Source organism: Oenanthe melanoleuca, chromosome 15 (genome assembly GCF_029582105.1).
Source record: "Oenanthe melanoleuca isolate GR-GAL-2019-014 chromosome 15, OMel1.0, whole genome shotgun sequence".
NCBI lineage: Eukaryota > Metazoa > Chordata > Aves > Passeriformes > Muscicapidae > Oenanthe > Oenanthe melanoleuca.
This window is the reverse complement of record NC_079349.1, coordinates 2,893,321-2,919,374: the sequence shown is the minus strand read 5'-3', so window position 1 is coordinate 2,919,374 and position 26,054 is coordinate 2,893,321. Positions and strand designations below refer to the sequence as shown.

Below are 26,054 nucleotides of genomic sequence, written 5' to 3'. Positions count from 1 at the left end.
TTCAGATAATTGAACCCAGAGGGGCCATGTCCCAGCTGATCAGAGCTGTGTGAGAAGCAGGGCTTGGCTCAGATCCTTGGCTCTGTGTTTAACTGTAAGTGAGTGCACTGCTGTGAAGTTTAAAGGGATTCAGCTTGCTGGGGTTTGCATCTGCTCCTAGGTTTCAAACAAATGCACTTTGCAAACCTTCATCTTCATCATCCACTGAAGTAGAAGGCCGGATTCTCTTCTGATCTCCTGCTGAGGCAGCTTCAGGTGGCTCCTTTCTTTTCACCTGAACAAAAGACACAATTAGCATTCCTGAAAGTTTAGAAACACCAGAAATCAACTTCTTAAGCAAATTGCCACTTCTTTACTTTGCTGTGGTTACAGCAGAAACCAAGGGCCACTCCCCAGCTCTTGATCTCTTTATTTGCTTGCAAACAGAATTTCACTCTGAATGAAACTCTACCCCTTCAATTTGCATGAAAACACCCCGGGTACCAGCATGGTGCATGTCATCACCAGGTACTTTGAGGATGACAGAGAAAACTCTTGACAAATCCATGACTGAGATTGTAGCAGAACAGAAAGAGAGCCTAAGCACATCTTAAAGAACCTCAAAGGAAGTTTTACTCTAAATAAAGACTGGAGAATCTCTCATCCCAAACCTTTACTTGCACCTTCAGTGCATTCAAAAATCCTAATTTCAGGAAAGCCCTCTACACTCCCTTACCCCACACTTCTTTTAAGATACTTTAAATTTTTTATGCAAATGCTTTTCAAAACAGGAGACAGAGTTTAAGCAAATTTCAGGTGAGACTCGCTGCCAAACCATCAGAGATTCCAACCAAAACAGTAACTGTGTAAAGCACAATGAGCACAGGTGTATTTTTATGCTGAAACACAGGAAATGTTCCCCTTCCCTTGCAGAGCAGGGAGATCCTCCACAGACAATTCACACAAGTGGAGGATGAACAGCTAAGGGAACAGAGGCTCCTTGCTCTGGTCCTGGGGGGTCAGAGCCCCCTGAGTGAGCCCAGAGTGGGTGAACAGCCTGAGGGCTCTGGGGCACAAACCTAGGCAGGTCTGGGGGCTGGCAGCACAAGGAAGAGGTTTTTGTTTTCACCTTGAAGGATGGCAGCCGGATGGCCCCTCGTAACCCGATGCCCAGGCCAATCGCCTCGTAGCCCAGCCCTTCTCCTTTGTTCCAGTTCTCCAAGAGGCAGGAGGCAATTCGATCCTTGGGCTTCGGCTTTTCCTCCACTTCTCCTCCAGACTTGACTGGAGTCAGGGACGCCTGCAACAGAGAAGGCAGATTTGAGAGGGGAAGTTTGCTGGGAAGGACACAAACTCTGGAAATATCACTGGGAAATATCACTGCCCTGGCCAGGCATCAGTTTCTCTAAGGGCATCTGAAGGTGCCCCACACCTGAAAGGAAATAGAGCTGCACAGAATAATACAAATAACTTGAGTGTGTTTTAGGCAAGTCCCAACAATGTGTTATCTACCTTCCTTTGCTAACCCACATAACTGACCTTCCAGTTGGGAACACTTTCCTTCTGTTGAGTGTAAAGCCAAAAATAGTGCATCAAAAATCACACACATCCCTGTGTTTCCTTAGCAACCACAGCCCAAGTCCACAAAACCTGTCAGAAGGCTCCAGTCCTGGGAAAAGGGACACTTAAATATTTAGGTGAAACGCCAAAGGATCTACAAAATAGACACACAGCCTCAACAAATCCTTTTTCACCAGAGCTGAGATGCAAATGAAGAGCAGGAATTCAGAGCTCATTCAACTGCCAGAGATGGAATCAATCAATCAGTCAATCAATCAGCTGCCTTTGATGGCATATAGCAGCCAGAATCCCTGCTGCCATCCCTGGGATGCACAGGGAACTGACCTCCAGCTGCCACCAAGGAGCCCAGTGACCTCATCCTCACACACACACACCAGCAATGGGAAAGTACAGTTTAAGCTGAATATTCATATTTTGTTTTCTGCAAAAGCAGGCAACTTGTGCCTAAGAAGGAATCCTGTCCTACTCCAACACCCAACACACAACAAATGTGCCCTGTCCTAGAAGAAAGGAGGCTCTGAAATCTGTGAGGTTTTTCTGCACACAACAGTAACACATGCCCTGGGGCAGAAATGGTTCTGGCATCTCTGCTCCTGGACAGAAAGCACACGTGGTTTTCCATGCAGCAATTTCATATTTTCAATTACACTGCTCACAACATAACCGGTGGCAAGGACTGTGGTACAGTCAGCTTCCCTTCCCAAAATGGCTAATAAATCAAGGTGAGGGAAGAACACCCAAATCCAGCCATAACATGGGATGTAAAAGAGCCTAAAGATCTGCCTCAACCTGCTTCTACCTCTTCACCACAGAAGTCTGGTTTAAAATAATTTCTTGAGTATTTCAGTTGCTGTCTTTGCAACTATTTGCTGGATCTGTTTCCCTTATTGCTCTGGAAACTCACGTGCCTCCTCCAAGACTGCCAGCACATGCTGGCTGGCACAAGAAAAGTTCTGAGCATTAGTCAGGAGGAGAGGGATGGGGTTTCTGCTGCACATCACACCAGCCAGCTCTAACACACAGCAAACTCCACTGCCATAAAGCAGCTGTTAAGCAGCAGCATTACCAGCCCCTCCAGAAAGCCAAGGAGCTCTCCCAGGCACCACAGTTAACATGCAATGGTTTACAAAAACTGCTCTGAAAACTGACATCTGAAACAGACCTACCTGCAGGTTGTGGTTTGTTCTGCTATTTTTACAGTAATTCTGCAATGGTAATTTTGAGGCTTGCATTAACCTTTCTGTGGTGTTAGGCTTTTTGGGTAGTGACAAATTCACCACACATTAAATCACAGAGCTATTTGCTAGCTGAGGTACACTTCAAATTGGGTGAGAAAAGGATCAGAGGATTCATGCAAAGCTGTTTTCTCAACTAATCCCTGAAACTCTTTGTATATTTGGTCAATGTTCAGCTTTTGAGCTAATTGCTGCTTTGTACACGAAGGGGAAGGTGTAGAACTGGAAATACCCACAGATCTCATTGCACAAAGTGGGAAACACAAACAGAGGTTTCGTGATTTCAAACACTCCTCTTGCATCTGACCTTAGTTTTTCAGGGCTAAACTTCAGCTTTGGGGTTTTTTAAATCCAGCTCCAGACCCTTGCTGACCCCACAAACACTAAGAACAGCCCTCCCCAGGACCCAGGGCACAGCATGTGAAAACCCACTTTTGCCAGACGTTCCTTCTTGTCCCACCAGTCATCAAAGGCCCGGAACGCCACCACCTCGACCATCTTGCGGTTCAGGTCCCTTTTCATGATGGCCTTGAGCTCCTTCACTATGACCAGGAGGACTCCATCCACCGTGGCTTTGTGGGGATCTTCCTTCTTGGGCTCATAGCCCGGGGGTGGAACCGAGGGGTCAAACTTGGGCAGCGGTGGCCACTGCTGCCCGCGGGCCAGAGCGGCTCCCATGGAGAAGGGGCGGTAGGGAGGGAGATTCACAAACTGCATCCTGCCCGTCATGAAAGGGGGGTACTGGTACGTGTTCTGCGCCTGCATCATGCGGCTCAGCATCTGGGTTTGCATCTGGAAGGACATGGGCATGCCGCCCCACTGGTTGCCCAAGACGCTGATCATGTCCACCTGCATGACGGGGAACATGCCGGGGTGGAAGGGGGGCAGCGGGGGCAGGATGTGGGGCGGGGGCACCCCGGGTGGCGCGGGCAGCGGCGGCGGCGGCACCGTCACCGCCGGGTGCGTGGGCGGGGGCGGCGGGGGCAGCGGGGGGGGCATGGGGAAGCCTGGCTGGGGAGGAGGAGGAGGAGGAGGAAGAGGAGGGAATCCCGGTGGTGGCAGCGGGGGGATGGATGGAGCCATCACGGCCGTGTTGCTGACGGAGGAGTTCACCACAATGGTTTTGGCACATTCCGCGCTGGTGATGGGCGCGGGGTTGGTCTCGTCGTCGGAGATTTCCATGTCCTCCCCCGAGGAATGCTGACCCTGCCACAAAAGAGAGAGGAAAGGTGACCAGCACATTCTCTTTACATTAAATACCACAGCGCTGGGCTGCTTCAAACAAAAGCTAAGTTTAACACACATTTTAATTGGGAACGGAGAAAAGCGAGCGATGCTCTCAAAAGACAGGGCCCACTGAGCAGCTGGTGCCCATTGAAGCTTTTCTCTTCCATGTCAGACCTCAGGAATCAGAGAGGTAAAAGCTTTCTAAAAGAGCATCAGCACCAACTGAACAAAACACTCAGCTTCTATGGAGCAGGAGGAATTGCTCCCATGCTTGGTGAAATACACTTAATCCAAACATCCTTCACTGCAAGATACATTATCTCTTATTTGCATCTAGCACTCCTAGGTACATTACACCATGAGTTTTTATTCCTTAGTTTTTCCATGCACAAATAATTACCCTGTTTTTTAATAGAATCCCTGGCTCATTTGCTGTCAACTCCTAACCTCTAATTGTGGAAAGACAATACCTCCACATGGTTTCTGCTACTAAAAGTTGTCTTGACTAGACCACAGCAATTCACATGGGAAAAAAAGAACCCCAAATCTGGTTAAATTGCTTTTAAACATCAAAGTTATAAATGCTGGGATTCAAAGACATAGCCTATGTTGTCTTTTGGGACAAAATGAACACTTCGCTAGCTACAAGAAATACAGACTTGTAGAAAATGCTAAAACCACATCCTACCTCTGCTGCCAAGGGGATGGAAACTGGATTAAAACAGAGGGCTTGCTCTGAAGTCTCAAAGCTGCCAGACTAGGTCTTGTACAAATGAAAAGTCTCAGGAATTACTTCCATCCTCAACAGCACATGGTCACACCGAACACAGTGTCCTACAGGCACTCCAGTCCTCAAGGTGTCCCCAGCACCAGGAATCCACATGCACAACTGTCACATCCCCCAGGTATCAAACCCTGGCAGGAAATACAGTAACCAAACACTGCTGGAAGACATACCCATAGGGTGACAGTTTATCTAGGAAACATGAATGGGGCTGATCTCTGCCCAGAGTGATGACAGCAGACAGGACAGGTCCCTGTGACCTCCAAAGATGTGTCTCACATTGCTGGTGCCAGGGAAGAGCCCCCGTGTTCCCCAGCACAGCCCAGGGCACAAGAGGGATGCTCCTCCTGGCCAGAGCCCTCCTGCTGCCCAGGAAGCCAGGAAGAGATCACCAACAAGTGCCTCTCTCTATCACACTCCTGGCAAGAGTTTAGGAACCTCCTGGCTGTTAGCAGCCTAATTTGACTGTAGATCCCAAAGATATTTATTATTTGCTCCACATTTCGTGCCAGCAGGTGCCTTTTCTGTCTGCTCTCCTACCAGTCTCAGAGAGAGCAGTATCAGACACTGGAGAACCTGGAAGTTCTGGGAAGAGCTGCTGAGGAGCAGACTTTGTTGGCAGTTTTCACATGGAAGCCGCTGTGATTTGGTTCTTAACCTGTGAATTTCTTACTGGGGTATGCAAACAAAAGCAGGAGCAGCTGAGTTGACTCTGCTACAAACTGTCGCTGTGTGAAACTGAGCAACCACAACTATCCAAATCACTCCAAATGTTTCCCGTTTTATCAAAGGTCATCTCTGCTACAGCAGCTACCACCAGAGAGCAGGCTGAGCACAGCAGCTGTGCAAATGCTCCAGCCCTGGCACCTCCCCTCGCCCTGGCTCCCCGCGTTCCTCTGCTGCAGCAGAACTCAGCGCCTCCCGCCGCGCCTGGGTCACCCCAAAAAAACCCACTCGCAGTTTTAGTGCCCAAATGCCCAACAAGGAGACAGCATTCACCTGGCAAACCCTGAGCAAGAGCTATTGACCCCTGGTGATGGTGATGGAGAGGGGACTCCCCCGCAGTCACAGAGTGCATCTGTGCGTGCAGGGAGAACTCCGAGGGCTGTTTGGAAAACCCTAAAATGAGCAGCTAAAAAAGAAGTAGAGGTGATAGAAAACCCATTGCACTCGAGTCTTGCCAAAGCCCAGTTGCATCCTGCCCCTGAGCTGCCCACACCTGGCTCCCACTTCTCAGTGGGTCTCACACCCTGCATCCTCTCCCAGCTGCTCTATTGCGGTCACGTCCCACGCCGAGGACGCCGGGGAATAAAAGGACATTCTGCACTTTCAAACTACTGCAGCTCCAGTGAAAGGAGCAGAGGAAGAGCAAAAAGGACGACTGTGGCAGGTGTAAACAAGATTCCTGTGAAACAGACCCCGGTTTTCACTAAGTGAACACAAAAGGCCCTGTTAAAAGCACTGGCTCCAATTGCAAATGCTGGATGATGCTAAAGGTCGGTGCTGGATAGAAAGAGGGAGTGTTCAGGCTACCAAAGACAGACAAAATCAGCTTCAAGTTCACCCTCATCTCATCTGATGGGATATAGAGAAAAGTCACCTCATGAGGCCACAGGGGAGACCAGCACTGAGCAGTGTCAAGCCACAAATTCTCCACAGTCCCTCCTGCAGGACCCTGCACCCTCCCAGAGCCCTCCCAGCCTCCCACCCTGAAGCACCAGCAGCACCAGCCCGTCCCAGCCAGTCCTGCCACATGGGATTTGTGTGCTCCTTCCTGCCCATCACACAGAGCCCACTGCCATCCACACCAGCCTCTCATCAGCCTCAGTACCAGTGAGTCCTGCCTGATAAATGAGGCTGGTTTTCCCTCTTGAATGAAACATCACATAGAAAAAGCTAGTCCTGAAATTGCAGAGGTGGCAGGACTAGCATGATTCCATGCTTTAGGGCACAGAGCTTCCTTCATCCATACATGCATTAATTTTTACTTAAGCTGAAATGAGAATTGCTAAAGCAATAACCAGTGTTTGAAATATTGAAAGATTTTTTTTTTTTTTTTCACTTCTGGTGCTCAGATGGGTCTACAGGAAGCAACAACAGATTCCCTGCTTCCTACAATGCTGGGCTGACAACTCACCTCCACTTGCACAGTGCACACAGTCTGTGCTCCAGTTTTATCCCAAGCAAAATAGATAGGGAAAGAGCAGGAGATAAAATGGCAGAGAGAAAAGGATCAGAAGAAGCACAGTTGGTAGGGGGAAAGAATCACGAGGTTAGGAAAGAGGTCAAACCAAAAGAAGATCATCTACAAGGAAGTCTTTAAAGAAAGTTAAGAGTAACGAATATTTAAAGCGGATGACTTTCCTGCAACTGCTCATATCTAAGGGGGAAAAATGTAGGCACCAAGTGAAAGAGATCAAGGTACAGACAGAAAAACTGAGAGGAGACATAGAAAGATATTCTGTTATTTGAATTTCTTTTCATTCACCTGTCTGAACCTGGATTTACTATGGTTGCTACCAAATACCTCTCAGGGTAGAGCTGAAAAGCACCTGTGCTGTCCTCTCAAAGAAACTGCCTTCTAGCTGGCCTCCCTCTTTGCTCTTACAAGCAGAAAAAAGAGAGCTGATAGAAGACATACATACTGCTATGAGAATTCCATGGCCATCACTGTCAAAAAAAAACCCCTGTGTCAATCAGCCCTGGAGTTCATCTGCCTGTTTCTGAGGTCATCAGGTACAATGCCACCAGAAAACCTCCCTGCAGCCCACTGAGAGAAAAGCCATTTCCAGTTAAATTAATTTGTGCTGCCATCTTTACTTTGGATTAATTAAATTAAGAGTTAGCAAAACAGGTATTTAATTATACGCATGACACATTTTTCCAAAGGTTCTTTAATGATGCAAATTTGTTGGGAGAGATTCATGTCAGCGTAACTGGTTATAAATGGCCTCATTCACTGTTCACCCAAAATGTTAATTGCCACCTTTAACACCAGCAGAGTGTGCAGAGACTCTTAAGGTAAATGAGGGAATATCCTGGGATGCCACTCCTTCATCAGCTGGAATAGTGACAGGGTAGAGCCATTGGCTATGGGGTATGGATCCCACCTCAGAGCCAGACCCAGCATTTTGCAAGCAAATGTTAATACCTGCTGAAAAAAGAAACAACATTCTCTTATTTGCATGCAGACCTGGCATCCAGATGTGGGGAGACTGTTCCAGCTCCTGACCCAGAGGAGCACTGACACTGTGGCAGAGATTGGGACATTCACTGCACACATTGCTCAGTGTTACAGGCAGAGACACTTCCATTTCCTTCTAAAAGGCCATCTGATAAAAGAATTTACTCAGAATTTCAGAACACTTTTTGAACACCATAAGTTTACAGCTCATTTTTGCTTCAGCATTCTGCTGGGTATCAAGTTACTAACATTTGAGGTAAGGTACCACTGAATATAGCAACTACTCTGGCTGAGCTCTGGTGCATCAAAATAATGAAATGCAGGATTGATGGCATTCAGCACAGTACAAGCCTTTATGTTTTTCAATAAAGCTAGAACTTAGAAGAAGGGACTCTTGGACAAAAAAGTTTTGCTAACTTGGTTAAACAGTCATCATTTGGTTTTGGATTAAGTCCAAGCAAGGGTTGAAAAAAATTCACAAGTGGTTATCTCACACTTTATCCCTACAAAAAATAAAGAAAAGCCTTTGGAGGTGAGGAGGAGAGGACAACTGACTGAGGAGGGTCATACACCAAGTCACTAAAAGGGCCAAGAACAGACTCCAGGTCTGTCTGACCTCCTATATCCAACTCCAGCTGCCTCCCACACCAGGCTCCTCACTGCCTGTGCTGTGTTTGACAAGGGAAGCATCCATGATCCCTGGGTGAAAACAACTCAAGTTCTCTAACACACAATTCTCTTCTCAGACTCCTTCAGCAGAGCATATTGAAGAGAATGAGACAATTCAAACCTGCCACATTTCCTATTCCACCATCCATAATAAAATGAAGCCTGAGGTCACCAACCAGCCACTGCAACTCTTCCTCCAAGACAACTTCACTGAAAAACTCCTTTCAAGTTCAGCCCAGAGAATCCCACCATTCACTCTGCTAACAGAGTAAACAACAAATACCTCTTGCAGCCCAAAATTTGCAAACCCAGCAAGGGCTTCAGAGAATATTGCTTTGCTCATTTTTAATCTGCTTTTATCTGCAGGGTCCCTGTTTGAGGCAAAGCACAGAGGAGGAGCCGTGGCTCTGAGCTGCCCCCATGCCTTGCTGGGAAAGCACAGTGACATGGCACAGGGGCTGTGCTGAGCATCCACACCTCGTGTGTCAGGTGTGAACAAGGCAGAGCTGGCTCCTTATTTCCAATGCACACAAGTATTTTGGCTTTGCTAACCATAATTACAGCCCTGCCTTGGGAGGAGCACTCACAGGGGTGGTGCTTTGCTGGTGGTGCAGACAAGCACAGGAGGGCAGAGCCAGCCCAGGTGGTTTGCCAGCAGTCCAGCAGCAAAAACACAGAGCAAACTGCTGCCTGCACCTTGTTGGATGAGCTTTCCAACCTGCTCAGGTCACTGTGCTGTCCACAGTGCCTGTGATGGCTCGTGGTGGGCAGCCCACCACCACTGAGCCTGGATTGAAGCTGGAATTAAGTTGCTGCCTCCTCCCTGTGGGTTAGTCAGGTCTGTCAACCTCCTCTGGGCAGCTGAGAGAGCTCCTGTCCTCCTGCTGCAGTCAGAGCCCACAAGGGCAACCACAGCAGCTTTTAATTGGAACAACTTTCTGGTGTTTGCACTGTAATAAAATCCCCAGCTCAGTAATTGGAAAATGGAAAGGTTTACATATTACAAATCAGTGATTATAAAATATCTCCAGCAACATGTGATTCTATCTCTAGAAAAGAACACTGCAAGATTTTCATATAGTTATATATTTATACAGCACCTTACAAATGAGCTCACAAGCAAAGGCTGCAAACACACAGGTCAGAGTGATGGACTCAATGCAGTGTCCCACAAAAAGGGGCACCAAAAAAGCCCTAATGGAACAGGGATTTCTCACAGAAGGATAGACACTCCTTAGATGTTTTGGTTTCTCTAGTACCAATTGCCAAAGCACCTCTCACTACCTGAAAAAGAATTCAAGCCCTCTGTGATGACAATATCCCACCTAACACACACTGTGTTGGCTCAGGTTGTGTTTTGGTCTGGTGCTTGCAGCACTTCTTTGGCACAGACAGTGCTCCCCACACCTACAGGGCTGCCCAACAAGTAAAACAAGTGACAATAATATCCAAGTGCTCACTGTAAACAAAGAGCACTGCAAACACCAGCCCAATTTACACCACTTACTTTCCTTCCCAAGGCCAAGAGGGAACTTTGAGTTGATATCTCAAACCACAGAAGGATAGAGGGAGAATTCCCCAGAAGACCCTGTTGGTCCCAGAAGAGGGGGACAGGGCTGAGGAAATGCCAGGTGCTTGCCTGTGTCTCACCATGTGCTCCATCAGGTGCTGGTCCCTAATTAGACCATCCTGAGCACGGGCAGATGCCACCAGCAGGGATTTGGAAGGATGTAGGGAAGGAGCTCAACAGGGCTGTCAGTGTAGGGCAGGAAGGGCTCCTGAGAGGGGAAGGCACATGGGGTTAATGCTTACAAAGGGGAAAGGTCTCCTCACTCACTCCCAGCATTATCTGACACCAGGAACAGAAGTAAATTGACTTGTGTTTTAAGGACAGCAGGAGAGCTGGACAGCTGCCCATGCCATCATCAGAAAATCTAGTGAATCAAGATGACAAAACAAGCTAGAGTGAGTCCTGTAGGATGGGCAGCAGTGCCAAAGAGCAGCCCAGCCTCCTGCAAATCCACAGCACATTTCCTGCAGGCCTCACATTCACTGAGCAGCTGAAATGGGTCTCCACACTTCAAGGCCCTGTTTCAGACTCCAGAGGGGATTATCCTGTCTCCCTGCAGGACAGTGGAATAACATCAACATCTCCACAGAAAGGAACTAAGCAGTGGCTTAAATCAGTACTTCCCAAAGCAAAGCCCCTGATGTGACACAGGGCATGAAATGGTCCACAGAAAAACCCCACAAAAAATAGGAGAAAATGAATGCAATGATTGAACAGGAGGGGTTCAGGCTGTTTTTACTTGACTGTACATAGGATCTCCAGTGGCTGTAGGAAATGATGCACAGATTCTTCCTTCCAGAAGTCAAAAAAGTTTCTGGAGTAAGAAACACCCACCCAAGCAGCTGCTAGGCTTTTTCACAAGGCTAAGAACTTTAATTCAGCAAGTGGTGCAGGGAAGGACAGACAATTCAAGTGAAGCAAGAAGACAGAGATGGGAAGCCCATGTGGCACAGTCTGAGGTAAACAGATCTTTACTGATCCAGAAAAAAGACAGCTTGAGGAATGTGATCCCAAGGGGAGAACATTCAATCACCATTCAGTACTTTCAAAAATCCATTCTCTTGGCAAGACAGCACCACAGTCCAGTTGTCAACATGGATTTCAAGAGCCTACTGCAAGAGCTTCCTAGGACAGGAATCCTCAGAGCCAGGAATTAAGCCAGTGGGAAAACAACTGCCAGATCTTCCTCAGCAGAACTCCTGAAGAGATGAACTGGCAAAGAGAGCTGGGTTGAGGAGGTTGCTCTGTTTGTTAGTGTTAATAAGCCATCCACAAAGAGGATGGCTCAATTCAGGTCTTTCTCCCTCCCAAGAGGAGGAGGCTCCAAACTGCAAACCCCATGGCATATGATGTGGTTACACTGCTCCTGTCAGCAGGACCATCAAAACTGGGATCTGTGGAGCAGCCAGACATCAGCTCTGGGCTTCCCATGCACAAGAGACTCTCCAGTGTCTGCAGGGAGAGGCCAACACAACATCCCTGGGATCCACATTCAGCAATGCTGAGATTGGAAACCTCCAGACACGCCAACTGCACAGATCTGAGTGAGACCAAGGTGAGCATCCCCCTGGGCAGGTCACAAAATCCAGTGAGAGCAGGAGAAGGGGAGTCCCTGGCCCCCAGCCCGTGCATGCCCCCATGTGAGGCCCCCTCCTGCATTCTGTGCACAAATCCAAACTGGCAGGGCCAATGAGTGCCAATTCAGGGCCAGCATCATGCGGCCACAGGGTTTTCATCTCATATGAAACACCCTAGAATTGGATTTACCATCTCATGGAACCATGGCCTTTTCCCTTAAGTCTTAAGTAGATCTTATTAAGAGGGAAAAAAAAAAGGTTTCTTTATGGGGGGGAGGAGGAGGCAGGGAAAGGAAGGAGGAAAAGAGAGGGGTGTTAACATTGGGAAGCCAGGTAACAAGGCAGGCTCTTCCCACAGCAATGGTTGTTCTGGTTTCCCTATTTTAGATGGGGGGGAAGGGATAGCTGAAGAGCTATTTGCAATCTTACTTCAAAGGCCTTAGTCGGCTGGGAAGCTAAGTCATGCATAAAAGGATGGTAGAGTGGCAAGAAAATACCCCCTACAGATAAATTAGTCAGGGAATGTTCTCTGCTTCTCCCAAAGACTTTCATACAGCCAGACTGGCTTTACCCAGGTAAAGCCCTTTTCAGACACCAGGTTCAGTGATGCAGAGTTCTGGGAACTAACCAGCCAAATCCAACAGAGGGACTGAACAATCTCTGAAAAACAGAAAGGCACTGGTATGCACACAATGGGCTCCTCTGTCATTTTCTGCCACCTCAGCTATTATTTTATTCTAAGGTCTGTCCACACACAAAAGATGCAGAGCTTGAGGCAGCATCCTCTTCTCTAAAGATGCAAAGAAAACCAAGGAATTCAGAAGAAATCACACTGTGCACAGAACTCATTTCCTGTGATTCTGTAACACTGCCTTGCTCTTCACACTGGTGTGCAGAAATGCACCCACATTTCTAAAGAAGGCACTTTACAATCAAAGATAAAGGGAACTGGTAACATTGGATCAGAGTCCACCTATAAGTTAAAAAAAAAACCAACCCTGCACATGCAATAACTGCATGTGCAGAGTACACAGATCCCTCACAGTTCAGTGCCAGGCAGGAGCTCACATGCCAGCCCCTGACCTCACCCTCATACTTAAACCTTAGGTCAAATGGAGCCATGAATTCAGATCTTGCTACCAAGAAGGTGATAAGAAAAGAGATAAGCATGGAAAACAGACTAGCTCCCCAGCTGATAGCAGCCTGTTGAAGAATAGGTAGTACACATGGTGTGTTTAAACAGTTCTAATCAGCACAACTAGTCCAGTTTGATACTCTTCCCTTTTACACAGTACTGCTGTACCCTTGGGTATCTGAAATCACGTGGCTATCATGGTTATGGCAGCATTTTCAGTGCCCTGTTCAGTGCTCTCTGCATTTCAGTGTTAGTACCAACAGTGGTTTCATTTGCAAGACCTGGATGTACCCAACACAACCTGTGCAATGTTGAGTCTCTTCAGAAGAGAGGGCAGAAACGAAGGAATTTTGGGTCTTGAAGGAGAATGGGCAAAAGAAAAGAGTTTTTGTTAGATGATTCATCAGTCTCATCCTTTAAGGCTCTCCTGCTCACTCCCATCTGCCCTTCACACCACTCTCCTTCCAGCAGCTCTGTTCTAGCCCAGCACCAGCTATTTGAAAAGAAATATGCATGAAAGAGGTAACACACTGTTAATAAGGTTTTCAGGACCTTGTTATCATCCTAACTGCAGTCATGGTGGCTGCATGGTATGGTTTCAAACAAGGAAACCTGTGGCTTTCTGTTCTGGGTTCAGCCACTCCCATCACCCCAGACAGGACAAGAGGACATCTGCTGCATTTCTGAATTCCCAGAAAAATTGCTGCAGAGAAGATGGTTCAGCCAGCCCACAGGATCCTGACTGACAAAAAGCATTTACCCAGTTTGGACAAAGCCCCCACTGGAGGTGGCACAAATGCTGTGGGTCTGCTGGGACACAGCTAGGTGGCCCCAGGGAATGGGAGGCCCAGGGGACACAAACCCTCCCTGGCTGTGAGTCCTTCACAGCAGTGACCACAAGAGATGAGTGGCACCCTAATGAGCTTAGCAGCTCCTCATTTTCTGAGCATTGCAACACAACCCTAGCAAATCCTTCCCAGCAAAGCAGTAGATGCATTAAAACCCAGCTAGAGCACAGGAGATGCTTCACTCTGAGGAGCCTATTTCCAGCAGCTGAGTAGATGTTCTTCCTCAAAAGTGAGGGTGAGGCCAGCAAGAAACAGTTCCCCTTTGGTAACATTTCTCTTCTCTCTGAGGGCAGCTTGAATATTTCACTGCTTTGTTTCCTGCTTAGACTTTTCTTTTCTTGTTGTACTCAGATTTAACTAAGTGCATGAAGTTAGAGAGGACAGAATCAGGCTCATCAATTGAGGAATGTAACATATTAATTAAATAAAAATCTTTCTAAGACAAAGACCAAGAAATACCTCCAAGCTGTCCTTTTTCAAAACCTGCTCAGTGAGGGAAATACAACTTTTCCCCCCTACCATTCCCTTTGGGTGACAAAAACAAAACCCCTGCAGCTGCCAACTGCTGACTAGTTGATCCCTTAATAGAAATAATCCCTGTGCAGGACATAACATTTCTCATGGCCTTCAAGAAGACACCAAACTTTTACTATCAAACTATCCCCACTGTATGCAAAATAAATTGTAAAACCACAAGTGTTCTAAAGCACCATAATGGAAACACCCCCCCAGCTGGGCTGCATTCCCACTGGCATTTGTGCAGGCATAAAACATGCAAAAAAGAGAGAAGAGGTAAAGTGTGCTGATTTCCCCACCTGTCCCCTAATTAGCAAGCAGGAGGTTTAAACAAACACATGAAAACACTTTTCACCTAGGACAAAATTCAGCTGTGCACAGCACTGTCACAGGATACTGCACAGGCTCAGGAGTGCAGATGGGGTGAATAATGGATTTGATGTTAGTGGAAGACAGTCCAGCAGAAACTCCTGAGCTGAGCAGTGCTGGTCAGGAGGGACCCCAGGGGAGAGGCTGCTGCATGGCACCCACTGCAGACCCAAAGGAAAGAACCCCAAACAGCACAGCCAGCCAAGAAAAGGTAAAGATGAGCCTTTTCCTTGCTTACTCAGAGTTAGTCTGAAGTCTCTCCTGCAGCAGAGCTGTAATCAAGCTCTCCCATGGGTGACTGCTCAAGTGGAAGGGCAGTGGGACCACAGCAGAGCCCTTCAGCAGCAGGCAGCACCAGCTGATCCATGTTCTGTTCCTCACACCCACCACTCCAGCTCTCAGGCTCTTCTGGGCCTCCCCATGCTGGTGACACTTCACTCACTTCTTTACTACCTGCTTTAAAGAGCTTTACTAAAAATGCTTGAGATGAGCAGAAGCTCATCACCACCACAGCCCACTCTTGAGCAGACACAGCTAAACCCCTCTCCATCACACAGCTCTTTATTTGTATTTTTAAAGCAGCATTCCTATTAGTACTGCTTCATTAGTTAGAAGTTATATATGAAGTCTAAAAAGGCAGGTTACTTATTCAAAGTGTTATGTGAAACAGTTGTGAGAAAGGCACAAAACCAGACAAACACAGCTCTGTGCTCATGCATTCCATGCCCTGTTCACTGATCCAGGTGGCCAGCAGGAAGGCATGGGCATCTTTTTATTTTTTAAGCAGTTCTGCAGGAACAGCTGCTGTGCTGGTTTGCAGCTCATTGTTTATTACTTAGCACCGTTTGCCCTCAGCACCTTTTGAAGCACCAGAGCTGCACAGTGGTTGTTCTACCACTGACCATCATCAATGCATCTCACTGGATGTGATACTAAAAGTTGTGCTTCACTAACACAATTGTACTGTGCAATTGATACCAGAACTCGGTTAAAATAGTAAAAATACTGCAAAAACTGACCCTTTTTTGACTGCAGCATGTGTGTCCCAACAACAACCCAAGACAAAGTCATGCAACAAGACTTCTTCCTCAAGCTGAAGCCTGAACATCCAACTCAGCAGGGTTCACAGCTCATGCCTTGCAGTCAGGTTGGGTGCTCCCAGCATGATGCCAGCTCCCAGGGAATTTAAAAGCAACCCCAGCATCAGAACACCATCCTCCTGCAGGGCTCTGCCCCTTGCCACCAAACCCTCACCATCTGCCTGCCTCTCACTGACCTGGAACACACCCCAGCTTTGCAAACCCATCTGCTGTTTCCACTTTTCTGAGGTAATTTGGGAAATACACCTGACACTATATTAACAAGCAAATGAATTTGTTGAGATTCCCTCGTCAAAATTCATCTTTCACACATGTCTCCATAGCATACATTCCACTGGTAGATTGCCCTTTCTGTATTACTGCAATTTGAATAATTTCATGCAGTATGAAGGATTTTCATATTTTCCAAGTATTTTTTTCCCTGACAATAGCAAAATGCTTGTAGCACCATGATAACAGTTGCTCACATTTATCTGCATCCTTCAAAGACAATATTTCAATTATCTGCACTGGAAACTCTCAGCCACATCTGCCAACCAAAATGCCACGTTTGGCAACTGCTTAGCAACAAAGACTGGATTGGGAAACAGTCCCCAGAGCCACGTGCCAGCACCACACCAGCTCCTGCTTCCACCAAACAACACTGCTATCACCTCAAATAAGTATATTTTGTTCTGCCTGGGATACACAAGGCAGCAGAAATAACAAGCTCCTTTGGGAAAAGGGAAATCTGGAAAAAAGCCGCCTGCTTCAGCAATCCCTCCCCAGGCTCCACAGGGAATGTCTCCCTGGTGTGTGCAACACATGTTGATCCCACACCCCAGCAGGAGGACAGGCCACTTGGACATAAGCATAAAAGTATCTGCTCGCTGCCAAGCACAGTTCTTGTGGAAAAAATCTGGATGTAAGAGCAACTCCCACTCCACTCCACCCACAAAATCAGCAGACATCAGATTTCTTGATCAGGACAGCAAAAAGGCCCAGGAAAAACAAAACCCCATCTGTCCTTGATGTCACCCACCCTGCAGCATCCTCAGCCCTCTTCTTCCTAAGGCTCTGTGCCCTTGCACTCAGTGGCACAGGGAATCTGGGCAGTGCAGCACTGAGGAAATCCCACCTTGAATGCTTGAAGGTGCAGGCAAGGAGGTGAGACAGGAAGGACTCGAACTTGGCAAGACCATCTTTGTTTCTCCTCTTCCTCCCCTCCTCACCATTCTCAGAGCCTTTTCCTAACTATCTCCCTGGCTTACTGCCTGATACAGAGAGAGACTGGGCAAAGCACAGGTGAGCTGGTCAAAGGTGTGTGGTAATTGCACTTAGCACACTGTTATCAACTCCCCAGAAACACACAGTCCAAACACAGCCATTTGGAGCAGCCAGCAACTCCAAACACCACTAAATGTGCTGAAGTTGAAGGAAAACTGGAAGGTGAGCTCCAGCTGTCTGGCCCTTTTGCAGGCAAGGCTCCCAAGCACAGGCACTGCTGCCAGCTCCGTGTCCAGGCGGTTTCTGTTGCGGTGCCCTCTGTGCTCAGAGCCACTGCTGGAGCCCAAGCCACCAACAACTTCCTCTGCTCAAACTGCTCCTAGAGCAACACCCCTGCAGCAGCCAGAGGAGCAAACCCATTCCACCTCTTCCAGCCTGGAGAGAAATGAGAAACCTCAATTTGCTGCCTTGCTATTTCCACTTCATGAGGCCTGTCTGCACTGCTGGAAATGTGTGAAAGCAGGCGCTGACCTTATTCTAGCACTATGCAAATAAAATAACATTTTTAACTTTTTTTTTTTTCCTTTACCATTTTCTTTCTTCTTTGTGTTTTTTAAATTATTTTGTTTTTAGGAGCACAAAATGTGAGCAATCTTTTGGTCATGATGAACGGGCATATCCAAAAGCAAGCACTGCACTTTCATAATAAATCCTGAGACAGCAGTAACATGTCTGGGGCAAAGGAGCCCTCATGGGCAGGTACATGATGCACAGAATTAACGATCTCACAAGTTTCATTTTGAGTTCTACCCCATCTTCACTAGGTACAAAAAAGTACCCCAAACTGAAAATTAAAATTAACAGAAGGGGGGTGGCAAAGTCACGGACCTCAGAATTGATGCAGCATGGAAAAAACATTCTACTGATGAACTGTATCTATTTAGAGGGCTCCAGGAAAGGCAGCAGCCAGCAGAAATTTGAATAAGAGCTCGTCTGCTCAGTGCTCTGTGTCAGACACAGACACATATAGAACACAGCGGCATCTTCACAAACCAGACCCAGAAATTAGTGCTGTTCTGGCGGCTGCCAGCACAATATGTTAACAGCAATTATTTTCTCAATATTTCTACTGATTACCTAACACACTGGCACGTTTTCTCAGTGTCACTGCATGTTGCAACACACGCCGCCATCCAGTAACTTGTCTGCATTCCCTTGGTCACTTTTCACAGCCATCAGATGCGAAATGCAACTGGAATGATAATGGGTTGGAGAAACTGTGAGGAAAATGTGTCACTTCAATGTGAGGCTTCACAGCCTGCATTTCTGACATCTGAACATTCAATATCGTCACTGCTAAATCCTGAGTGTTGTAAGGAATAGGAAGAACTCTGCAAGCAGCAAAAGGAAGGTGGCCAATGGCTCAGATTTGGATATTCTTCCACCATAAGCTATGTGCTGTGGTTAAACACTGTAATTTGGATCTAACTTTGCAGTGCAGGGGCATCCACAGATTACACAAACACAAAATAAGCAATACTCTACCTATTAACAAGCAGTTCAAGTACACAAAGCCAGTCCACCAGGAACTGAAAATTTACAGAAAGTCACTGGTGGAGAAACAGAACAAACTGAGCTAGTGGTGAGAGTATTGTCAGCAACAGTGATTTATAAAAAGGAATGGCTATGTCAATTCTATCAGGTATGCAAAATGAAAAAGCCTCAAAGCCTTGGCCTGGTGTGAGAGCAAAAGAACCATTCAGCCTCCCAACCACAGCCTGCTTTCTATTTTTCAGTTACACTCCAGAGCATTTCACCATTTCCAGCTCTGTTATCAACCAGAGACATGTTCTCTCACTCTACTGGAGCTGTTTGGTATCCAAAAAAACCAAACCACAAACAGCCAAATATTTTTCCATGCAGGTTTCCTTCCCCCCACAAGCATACATGCATGAGGGGTGCATCATCAGCAATGCCAGGTGAAACCTTATGCAATACTGCTCTGAAAAAGTGACTGTAAAAACTGACACTGGGCTTGTTACCTCTTGCTGCTTCCTCTATTGAACATTTGTCTGGTCAAGCCCTCTGCTCTGCTAACCATTCTGCAAGCACTCCAAGAATCAAATCAGAGCCAAATACAAAAAGTCAAAAGTGAAAAATACAACTTAGCAAAAACGAACAGACTCCTCTGCTTCATATAAATTTTTGTAGGAGCAGCAGGCTGTCATGTGGTAAATGAATCAGTGTACAAGAAAGCAGTCCCTGCCTGTGGTCTTCCAGCATCAATTCTGAAAAAAAAGATAGAATAACAACCTGCACTTCCTCTGCTCTGGGAGCCTGGGCATCCTTGCCTTGGTCAGGTTATTTAGGAACTGACCCTCAGCATGCCTGGGGGGATGCAGGGCTGCAGTCCTGCTCCCTCCTCAGGACTCAGTAGCTGAACAGACCACTGAGCTCTCAAAGGGGCCAGTGTAGTGTCACATTTAAATCACCTTTTGAGGGATTTGTGTGCTGCCTTTCTCTTCTGAACAAGCTTAAATTCCACAAGATCCCCTGAAGTCCCTGTGGCTTCTTGCTGCTGCTGTGTGTGGGTCAGAGAGGGCAGAACTGAACCCACAGCTTAAGCAGTTCACTCTCATTTTAATTTCACCGGTTTAGCATGGCTGGTGTAATTCACATGTAAAACCACAGCAGTCATCCAAATCTCTGCTGCCTGGGCATTGGCTGGCTGCATTTCTGGAAATTCATGGTCATAACATGATACCTATTTTTTGAGTTTCCATTAGGAACCGGTTCTGTCAGGCATGATTGCATTTGCAAGAGCTCAGGAGGCAGGAAAATTTGAAAAAGTGTTTATGAGACTGGTATAAATCACAGCTCTCAGGTTTTCCTGCCTTCTTCAATTAAAAGACTACATTCAGAGCAACCATTTCCCCCATCTACTTTCCCCATCTCCCTCCAGAAATGCTGAATCCCACTCCAGCTGTAAACTGGATCCCAGGTGTATCTATATATATTATATATACTAACAGCTACCTATGGGCATAAGGGCTCTTGCACAGTTACTGTGGAAACAAAGGTATCAAATTTCCTGGCTCTTAAGGATCTGCCTTCTCAACCTTAATGTGCATTTACCTTGAATAAATCACTTCTGAGCTCTTCAGTCCAGAAACATCCCTCAGTAGAGTGAGATTGGGTCCACCTTTAGGGTGATGTCCTAGGGGCTGCCTCCAACCCACACAATCCATGGGTGGGAGCAGGGTACAGGAGGAGAACATCCTCCTGCAGGCACAGATGGATTTGCTCCTGCTCAGCTCAGCTCCAAAGGGTATCCACTGTCCCTGGGTAATACTGTATGTACTGTTAACACCAAAACCCTCAACAGCTCCTCTCACTGCCTGGACAACACCTGGGCTCTGCTTTGTCTCACTAGAGTTTGAACAACTAAAGGCTGAACTTGGCTCTGCAGGAATGGGCAATCATTTACCAGCTACTGAAACAATGCCCAGTCTGGATGGGGATGCAGCAGCATGGAGCCACACAAGACACGAGGCAGTGTCTTCAGGGGAATGTCATCACATCCTGCTAAGGCTCCAGAGGGACAATATGACACTTCAACAAAAATTTCTTCCAGTTCTGGCCATGACCACACAAGAACCTCAAGATGCTTCAATTCAAAGGGAAAATTCAGGCCAGATGTAACCTCAGGGACTTCAGTAGAGCTTGTAGTGGGGCTGAGCCTAACCCACCTCGTCTATGTGTAAGGACAACTGGGAAATTCACCCTGGGTAGCTGTGAGAGGACCCACTGCATCCACACAGCTTGTCCCAGGAATGCTGATGCTGTCCTGCAAGAGGCACCTCAGCACCCAGCACAGCATTCAAAACACTCACAACAGCCGGGTGAGACAGCTGGTGACAGCAGTGGCTTTCAGGGTCCCTAGGGCTGTTGAGCACTGTGTAATTTCCAGTTCACTCCCCAACCCATTTGCTACAATTCCCAGCAAACAGCAGGAGAACTGCTCTCACCTCATTCATGCTTCAGGATCTTTATTTTTATGATGATCTTTGGCGTTTTTAAGGCGCCCCTCCCACCTCAGTAAATCAGTGCTTAGCCAAACTACCAGGAGGACAGGAGACTGCTGATCCCTCCATTAAAAAGTGTTTTTGTACTTATAAATCTGGAAAAATACCATTGTCAGCCATACAGTCTTCTTATTACACACTGGCTATGCACACAAACTGATACATTCATAAGCTGAAACATGAAAGGCATCATCAATATACAAGTGACTTGCTGCAATCCTGTCACCCTCCCCAGACAAAGGCAGGGCCTCTTCCTGTCACAAGCCAAGCCAAAGCAAGACCTGGCTCAGATGGGATGTCAAAACGTCAAACTGTACGTACTTAACCTTTGCACTTCCAAAACAGCAAAAATCCTGTGAAAAGAAATTATTACAGTTCTTTCCTTTTTATCTTCTCAAGCACATAGGAAGGAAAGTTTGTACATTGCTCCCTCAAAAATTTCCCTCATATAACAAAGCAGCTCAGCTTTTTTTCTTTCATTCTTTCTTTTCCATCTTCTAGTTTCTTGAAAAAGCCCTCCCTGCCCTGCCTTCCTATCTGGCAGGTTGTGCTGTTTGGAAAGGATCCTTTTCCTCCCCTTACCTCGTACTGCCCACATCCCACTGTTCCACCTCTCAACCTGGCCCCTTGGCTAAGCTTAGCTGGACTTTCTCTGCAGACCTTAATCACTGCTCTGAGATTAGGCAGGTTAGGTGTTGCAGACAGATGCAGAGCCCTTCCTCTCCCACACCCAAAATCCCTGCCAAACTCTGGCTTAGGAGTGTCATACCGGATCTTGAAATCAAACTCCAGGGTCTTGCATGACAAATCAGAGCATTTGCTGGGCTTGGCTGTACCTCCTTTACTTATGGCAAGTCTGGAAGGTTAATTTGCCTGACGATTTGACAGCACTTCACCTATAGAACAGATGTTACTGTATCAGCAATCATTGACAACAATCGTGCTTGTTTTGATGGGAAACAGGAGGAGGTCCTTCAAAAGCACTGATCACCTCAGCAAAAACTTCCTTGTGACTTTGCTGGCATCCTCATGAATCCTGTGATTTTCCCAGCTAGAGCACCCACCCAAAGAGAGCTGGCCTGGGGTTGCTCTGACCCTTGATGAGCCAAATATTAAGTAAATAAGTTCAAACTCACTGCCCTTTATTGCTTCCTTATGATACTTAATGAGCCTTCCCTACACTAAGATATCACTCCTGCTCTGCTCCCCAAGCCACACAGTCACTAGAAATATTTGTATCTGCCTTCCCTCTGCTTCACTGGAGGATTCTCTAAAGGACTGGAGTTGAATAGTGGTATCACAATAGGCTGAAGCTGGAGGTTCAGTTTTCCAGCCCTTACACAGACTCAATGCTCCTCTCTAACTCAGTTGGAAAGCTGCAGCTCAAATTTCAGCCTATGTTAAGTCACTGTTCAGCTCTGCTCCTTCAGCAAAAGAGAGGGAAGCCAGAAGAGCCTTTTTCTAAAGTAAAAAACTGTGTGGGGAGAAGGGTGGGGAAAGGAAGCAAAAACACATGGAGATCGTTTTTTCTGCATCACAAGGAGCAATGAAAGGCGCAGGCAACTTTTCAAACATGTCAGAATAGCTCAGTGTGATTTGTAACCAAGAGGAAGTTTGAATAAACAGCTCCAACAACAAACAGCAACTTTTTTTGGGGGAAGGAGACAAATAAGGCAGCAATGACCTGCACGGAGACCCTGCTACCACCCTTCTGACTTCTGCACAGGATTGAGGCACTTACATAACTTTGTATCACAGAACCATCGACGTGAACTTCTGACACCAGCATCTCATTAAGGGGAAACAGACTTAACGTGGGCTTCAACATCAGACCCATATCACAACCTACAATATCACATCCCAGCCAGTCCCCCAAACCTGCTGGCAGCTACAGAAGTACTTGACCCCACACACCATGCTGGCACCTACTCATCTTCCTAAACACACTCAGAATTGGTGCAATCCACTTGCATGAGTGCAAGGACAGCAGATACAAACCCAGAAAGGCAAGGAGACAAGGGATCTCTTCCTCACTGGTTTTTAGTCTAATTAAGAGTGTCCCCTCTTATGCTTGCCAGACCCGAGCTTAAGGAATCAAAACTCCATTCCTAATTAACACATCATCAGGCCCCACCAGCCAGGGACTTGTCTCCCAAGAGGGGAGCCTGGGCCAGCCTGGATGATGAATGGGAACTCAAGCAGCTGAACTGTTTCAAAGGCTAAACTGGCAACTGCAAGGACCAGCAGGTTCTGAAAGGCAAGCAGAAAAAACCAAAATATCCAGCACAGTCACATTGTTTTCACTATGTAGCACCCAGACCTGCACTGTGTAACTGCTGCAGAGCTTTCCCTCCAGTGAAGCATCCTGCAAAGCCCATGGCTACAGGAGCAGCTCCTCCTTTCCCAAAACACAGCCACTTCTTTGGTGAAAACCTCACAACTGCAAACCACTGGAGGGAAACCCATTCTGCCAGCTTAACCCCAATAAACTTTCATGAGTGAATTAAATTGATCTACCACGCTCAGGACATTTACAGAAGACCAGCCCTCTTGACTGCAGCATTCTGGCACACCAGGGACAGCAAATCCATCTGCTTGCATGACCATTATAAACACTGAGGAGAAAGGTCTGGCATTTGCAAAGATCTGTATTTTGACTGTTCCTTGACACAGCGCAATAGGACCAACACATGCACTGCAGTGATACTCACATTTGCTGCAACAGACCTCCCAAACAGACACACCATGCAACATAATTCCTGTCTGCTGGCACCACTCCACACTGTTCAGCTCTCTCTCCCCCTTCAGCCACAAATACCCCGGCAGAGGCAACAAGCTCCACTCTATTATTGGAAGACTCAGTGGAGCACATCCCCCACAGGACAACCACCTCCCCCTTTCAGATACTCTCTCCCTCCAGAGTAAAGTGAGTATTAAAACACAGCAACTGTCTCCCTTTGGAACCAGATGGCAGGAATAGCTGGAGAGCTTTCAAACACCCTATACACTCAAAACTTCAGTGCAACATGAAAGCCCTGTTAAGCAAGTGTGTGCCTGCATACACACCCCTGCTCAGGGAGCACAGCAATGGCAGAAAGTGCTCCATTAACTCCTCTAGTGGCTTAAGTGTCTGTCAACACTCAGGACATTCACACAGCCTGAGCACTGGCCAAACTTTGGTGGCTTGTGCAGTCCTTGAGCTCTCCTGAAGCTATAAATTGCAGCAGGCTGATATTATAAATAAAGAAAGCTGGAGACTGCAAATTGATCAAGACCATTACTTTGTGTCACATCTAGCTCATTTCCAGCTGGCTCGAGTAAAAGGAAAAGCCACCAGAAACCCCACGCTCTGACGACACAAAGACAAGTGCAATTCCCCACCCTGTCCAGCTCTAGGGACACGTGCAAAGCTTCATAAGTCTGTTCCAGCTCACTTACCTCGTCCATTTTTTCTGATGTTGGGGTCTGGTCACCAGGCACCATTTCTTTAGCCTCTGAGGTCTCCGTTTTGGAGGTCCTGCCCAGCTGATCAATGGGAGTCATGCTGGCCTCCGATGTCCCCCGGGAATTCTGACTCAGAGAAGCTGTCCCAGGGATGGGCTCATCATCATCAGAGTCAGGTAAAGGTGTGGGGCTGATGTCCTCCAAGCCTGTGCTGGAAGGGCGCGAGGAAGGCGTCTGACCCCTGAAACCGGGCTGAGAGTTCGAACCGTACGTGGGGATGGGGGAGAGCTGGGAAGAAGAGGAGGAAATAGGGCTACCTTCCATTCTGATCTCATTATCTGAGTCATGCTCGTTAAGAAAGGGTAGTTTTGTTCTCTGCTCTTTTAAGAGCATCTCAATCCTTGAGTCTAAACTGTTATGCTGCATCTCAGTCTCCATGGTGGGGGTGCCAGGGGTCTCACTCCTCTCTGGAGTCTGAGAGAAGGACGCTGTGCTCGGTTCAGGAGCAGAGTTCGAGTCGGGCAAGGGCGGAGGCTCCTCTGGTTTCTCCTTCACTGGGACAAAATCGATGCTCGGGGCAGTGCTGCTCTCCACAACCATCTCGGTGGGAGGCGGGGCAGGTCTCCGGTACTCTGCCTCCCTGGAAGCTTGGGGAAACGGCTGCTCCTCGGACTGGGGAAAAACAGCTGGTGCTTGGTAGGGGGAGAAGGCAGATTTATAGCTCGAAGAACTAGAGTGGCTCAGGGGAGGAGTGTGAGAGAACTGAACTGGCTCCTGCTGATGGGATTTGAATGCACTGAACTGGTGCTCTGTGCCTCGGAACACCCCCGCCGAGTTGTGCATGTAGTGGTGGCCCGGCCGGCGGTTGTACGCGTCCGTAAACTTCGTCTCGTGCCTCCTGGGTTTGTACCCACTGTCCTGCCCAAAGTGGTACACGGGCGTTGTCTGCCGGCTGGAGTAGCTGGAGTCCTGGGAGAAGGGTGTCCCCAGGCGTGGGGTGTGGGGTGTTCCCTGGGACTGAGGGGTGAATTGGCTGTAGGAGTTTGGGGTGTCCTGCCGACAGCTGGAATAGGCTGTGTCGTGGGAAAAGGGCGTGCTGCTGTTGGGGGTAACGGAGGATCCCGCGGAAGAAAGGGAACTGTCCTTCAGGCGCTTCAGGGAGTCCGTCAACTGTAACAACAGCAGAGAGAAAAGCACCTAAACACATGCTTTTGTAAAGATATTTGCCTAATCTGTTTGGTTTTCAGAGGAGTACCCAAGAGTTTGTGCTGATTTCCAGGGCAAAAAAATAAATAGGTTACAGCATTCCTGAAAACATAAACCTTTATCCATTACTAACAGACCCCTTTGATTTAAAAGAAAAAGGCAAAGAGTAACTCCTCGGCAAGGGGAGGAAGAAGAAAGCAGATACAAGTTTTCCTTGTAAGCTACCCCCAAGAGCATCAGGTGAACAGCAGACTCCCACACCACTTTTAGCTGGAAGAGTTCCAGTTTCTAGCAACTATGTAATGCTTGTCTAAACTGCAAACAGGGAAGAAAACAAGA

General features: G+C 47.4%; 1 protein-coding gene across 1 annotated transcript in view; it reads right to left on the bottom strand.

Moving 5' to 3' along the window:
* Positions 1 to 26,054, bottom strand: part of SETD1B (SET domain containing 1B, histone lysine methyltransferase) — a 47,028-nt gene that overhangs the window by 13,383 nt on the left and 7,591 nt on the right. Inside the window, exons 6-9 of the mRNA XM_056504627.1 lie at positions 24,504 to 25,679; positions 3,228 to 4,001; positions 1,109 to 1,279; positions 187 to 274 (exon numbers count right to left, since the gene is read on the bottom strand). Coding sequence (XP_056360602.1) covers positions 187 to 274; positions 1,109 to 1,279; positions 3,228 to 4,001; positions 24,504 to 25,679 — 2,209 coding nt within the window. The remainder of the gene's footprint in view (positions 1 to 186; positions 275 to 1,108; positions 1,280 to 3,227; positions 4,002 to 24,503; positions 25,680 to 26,054) is intronic.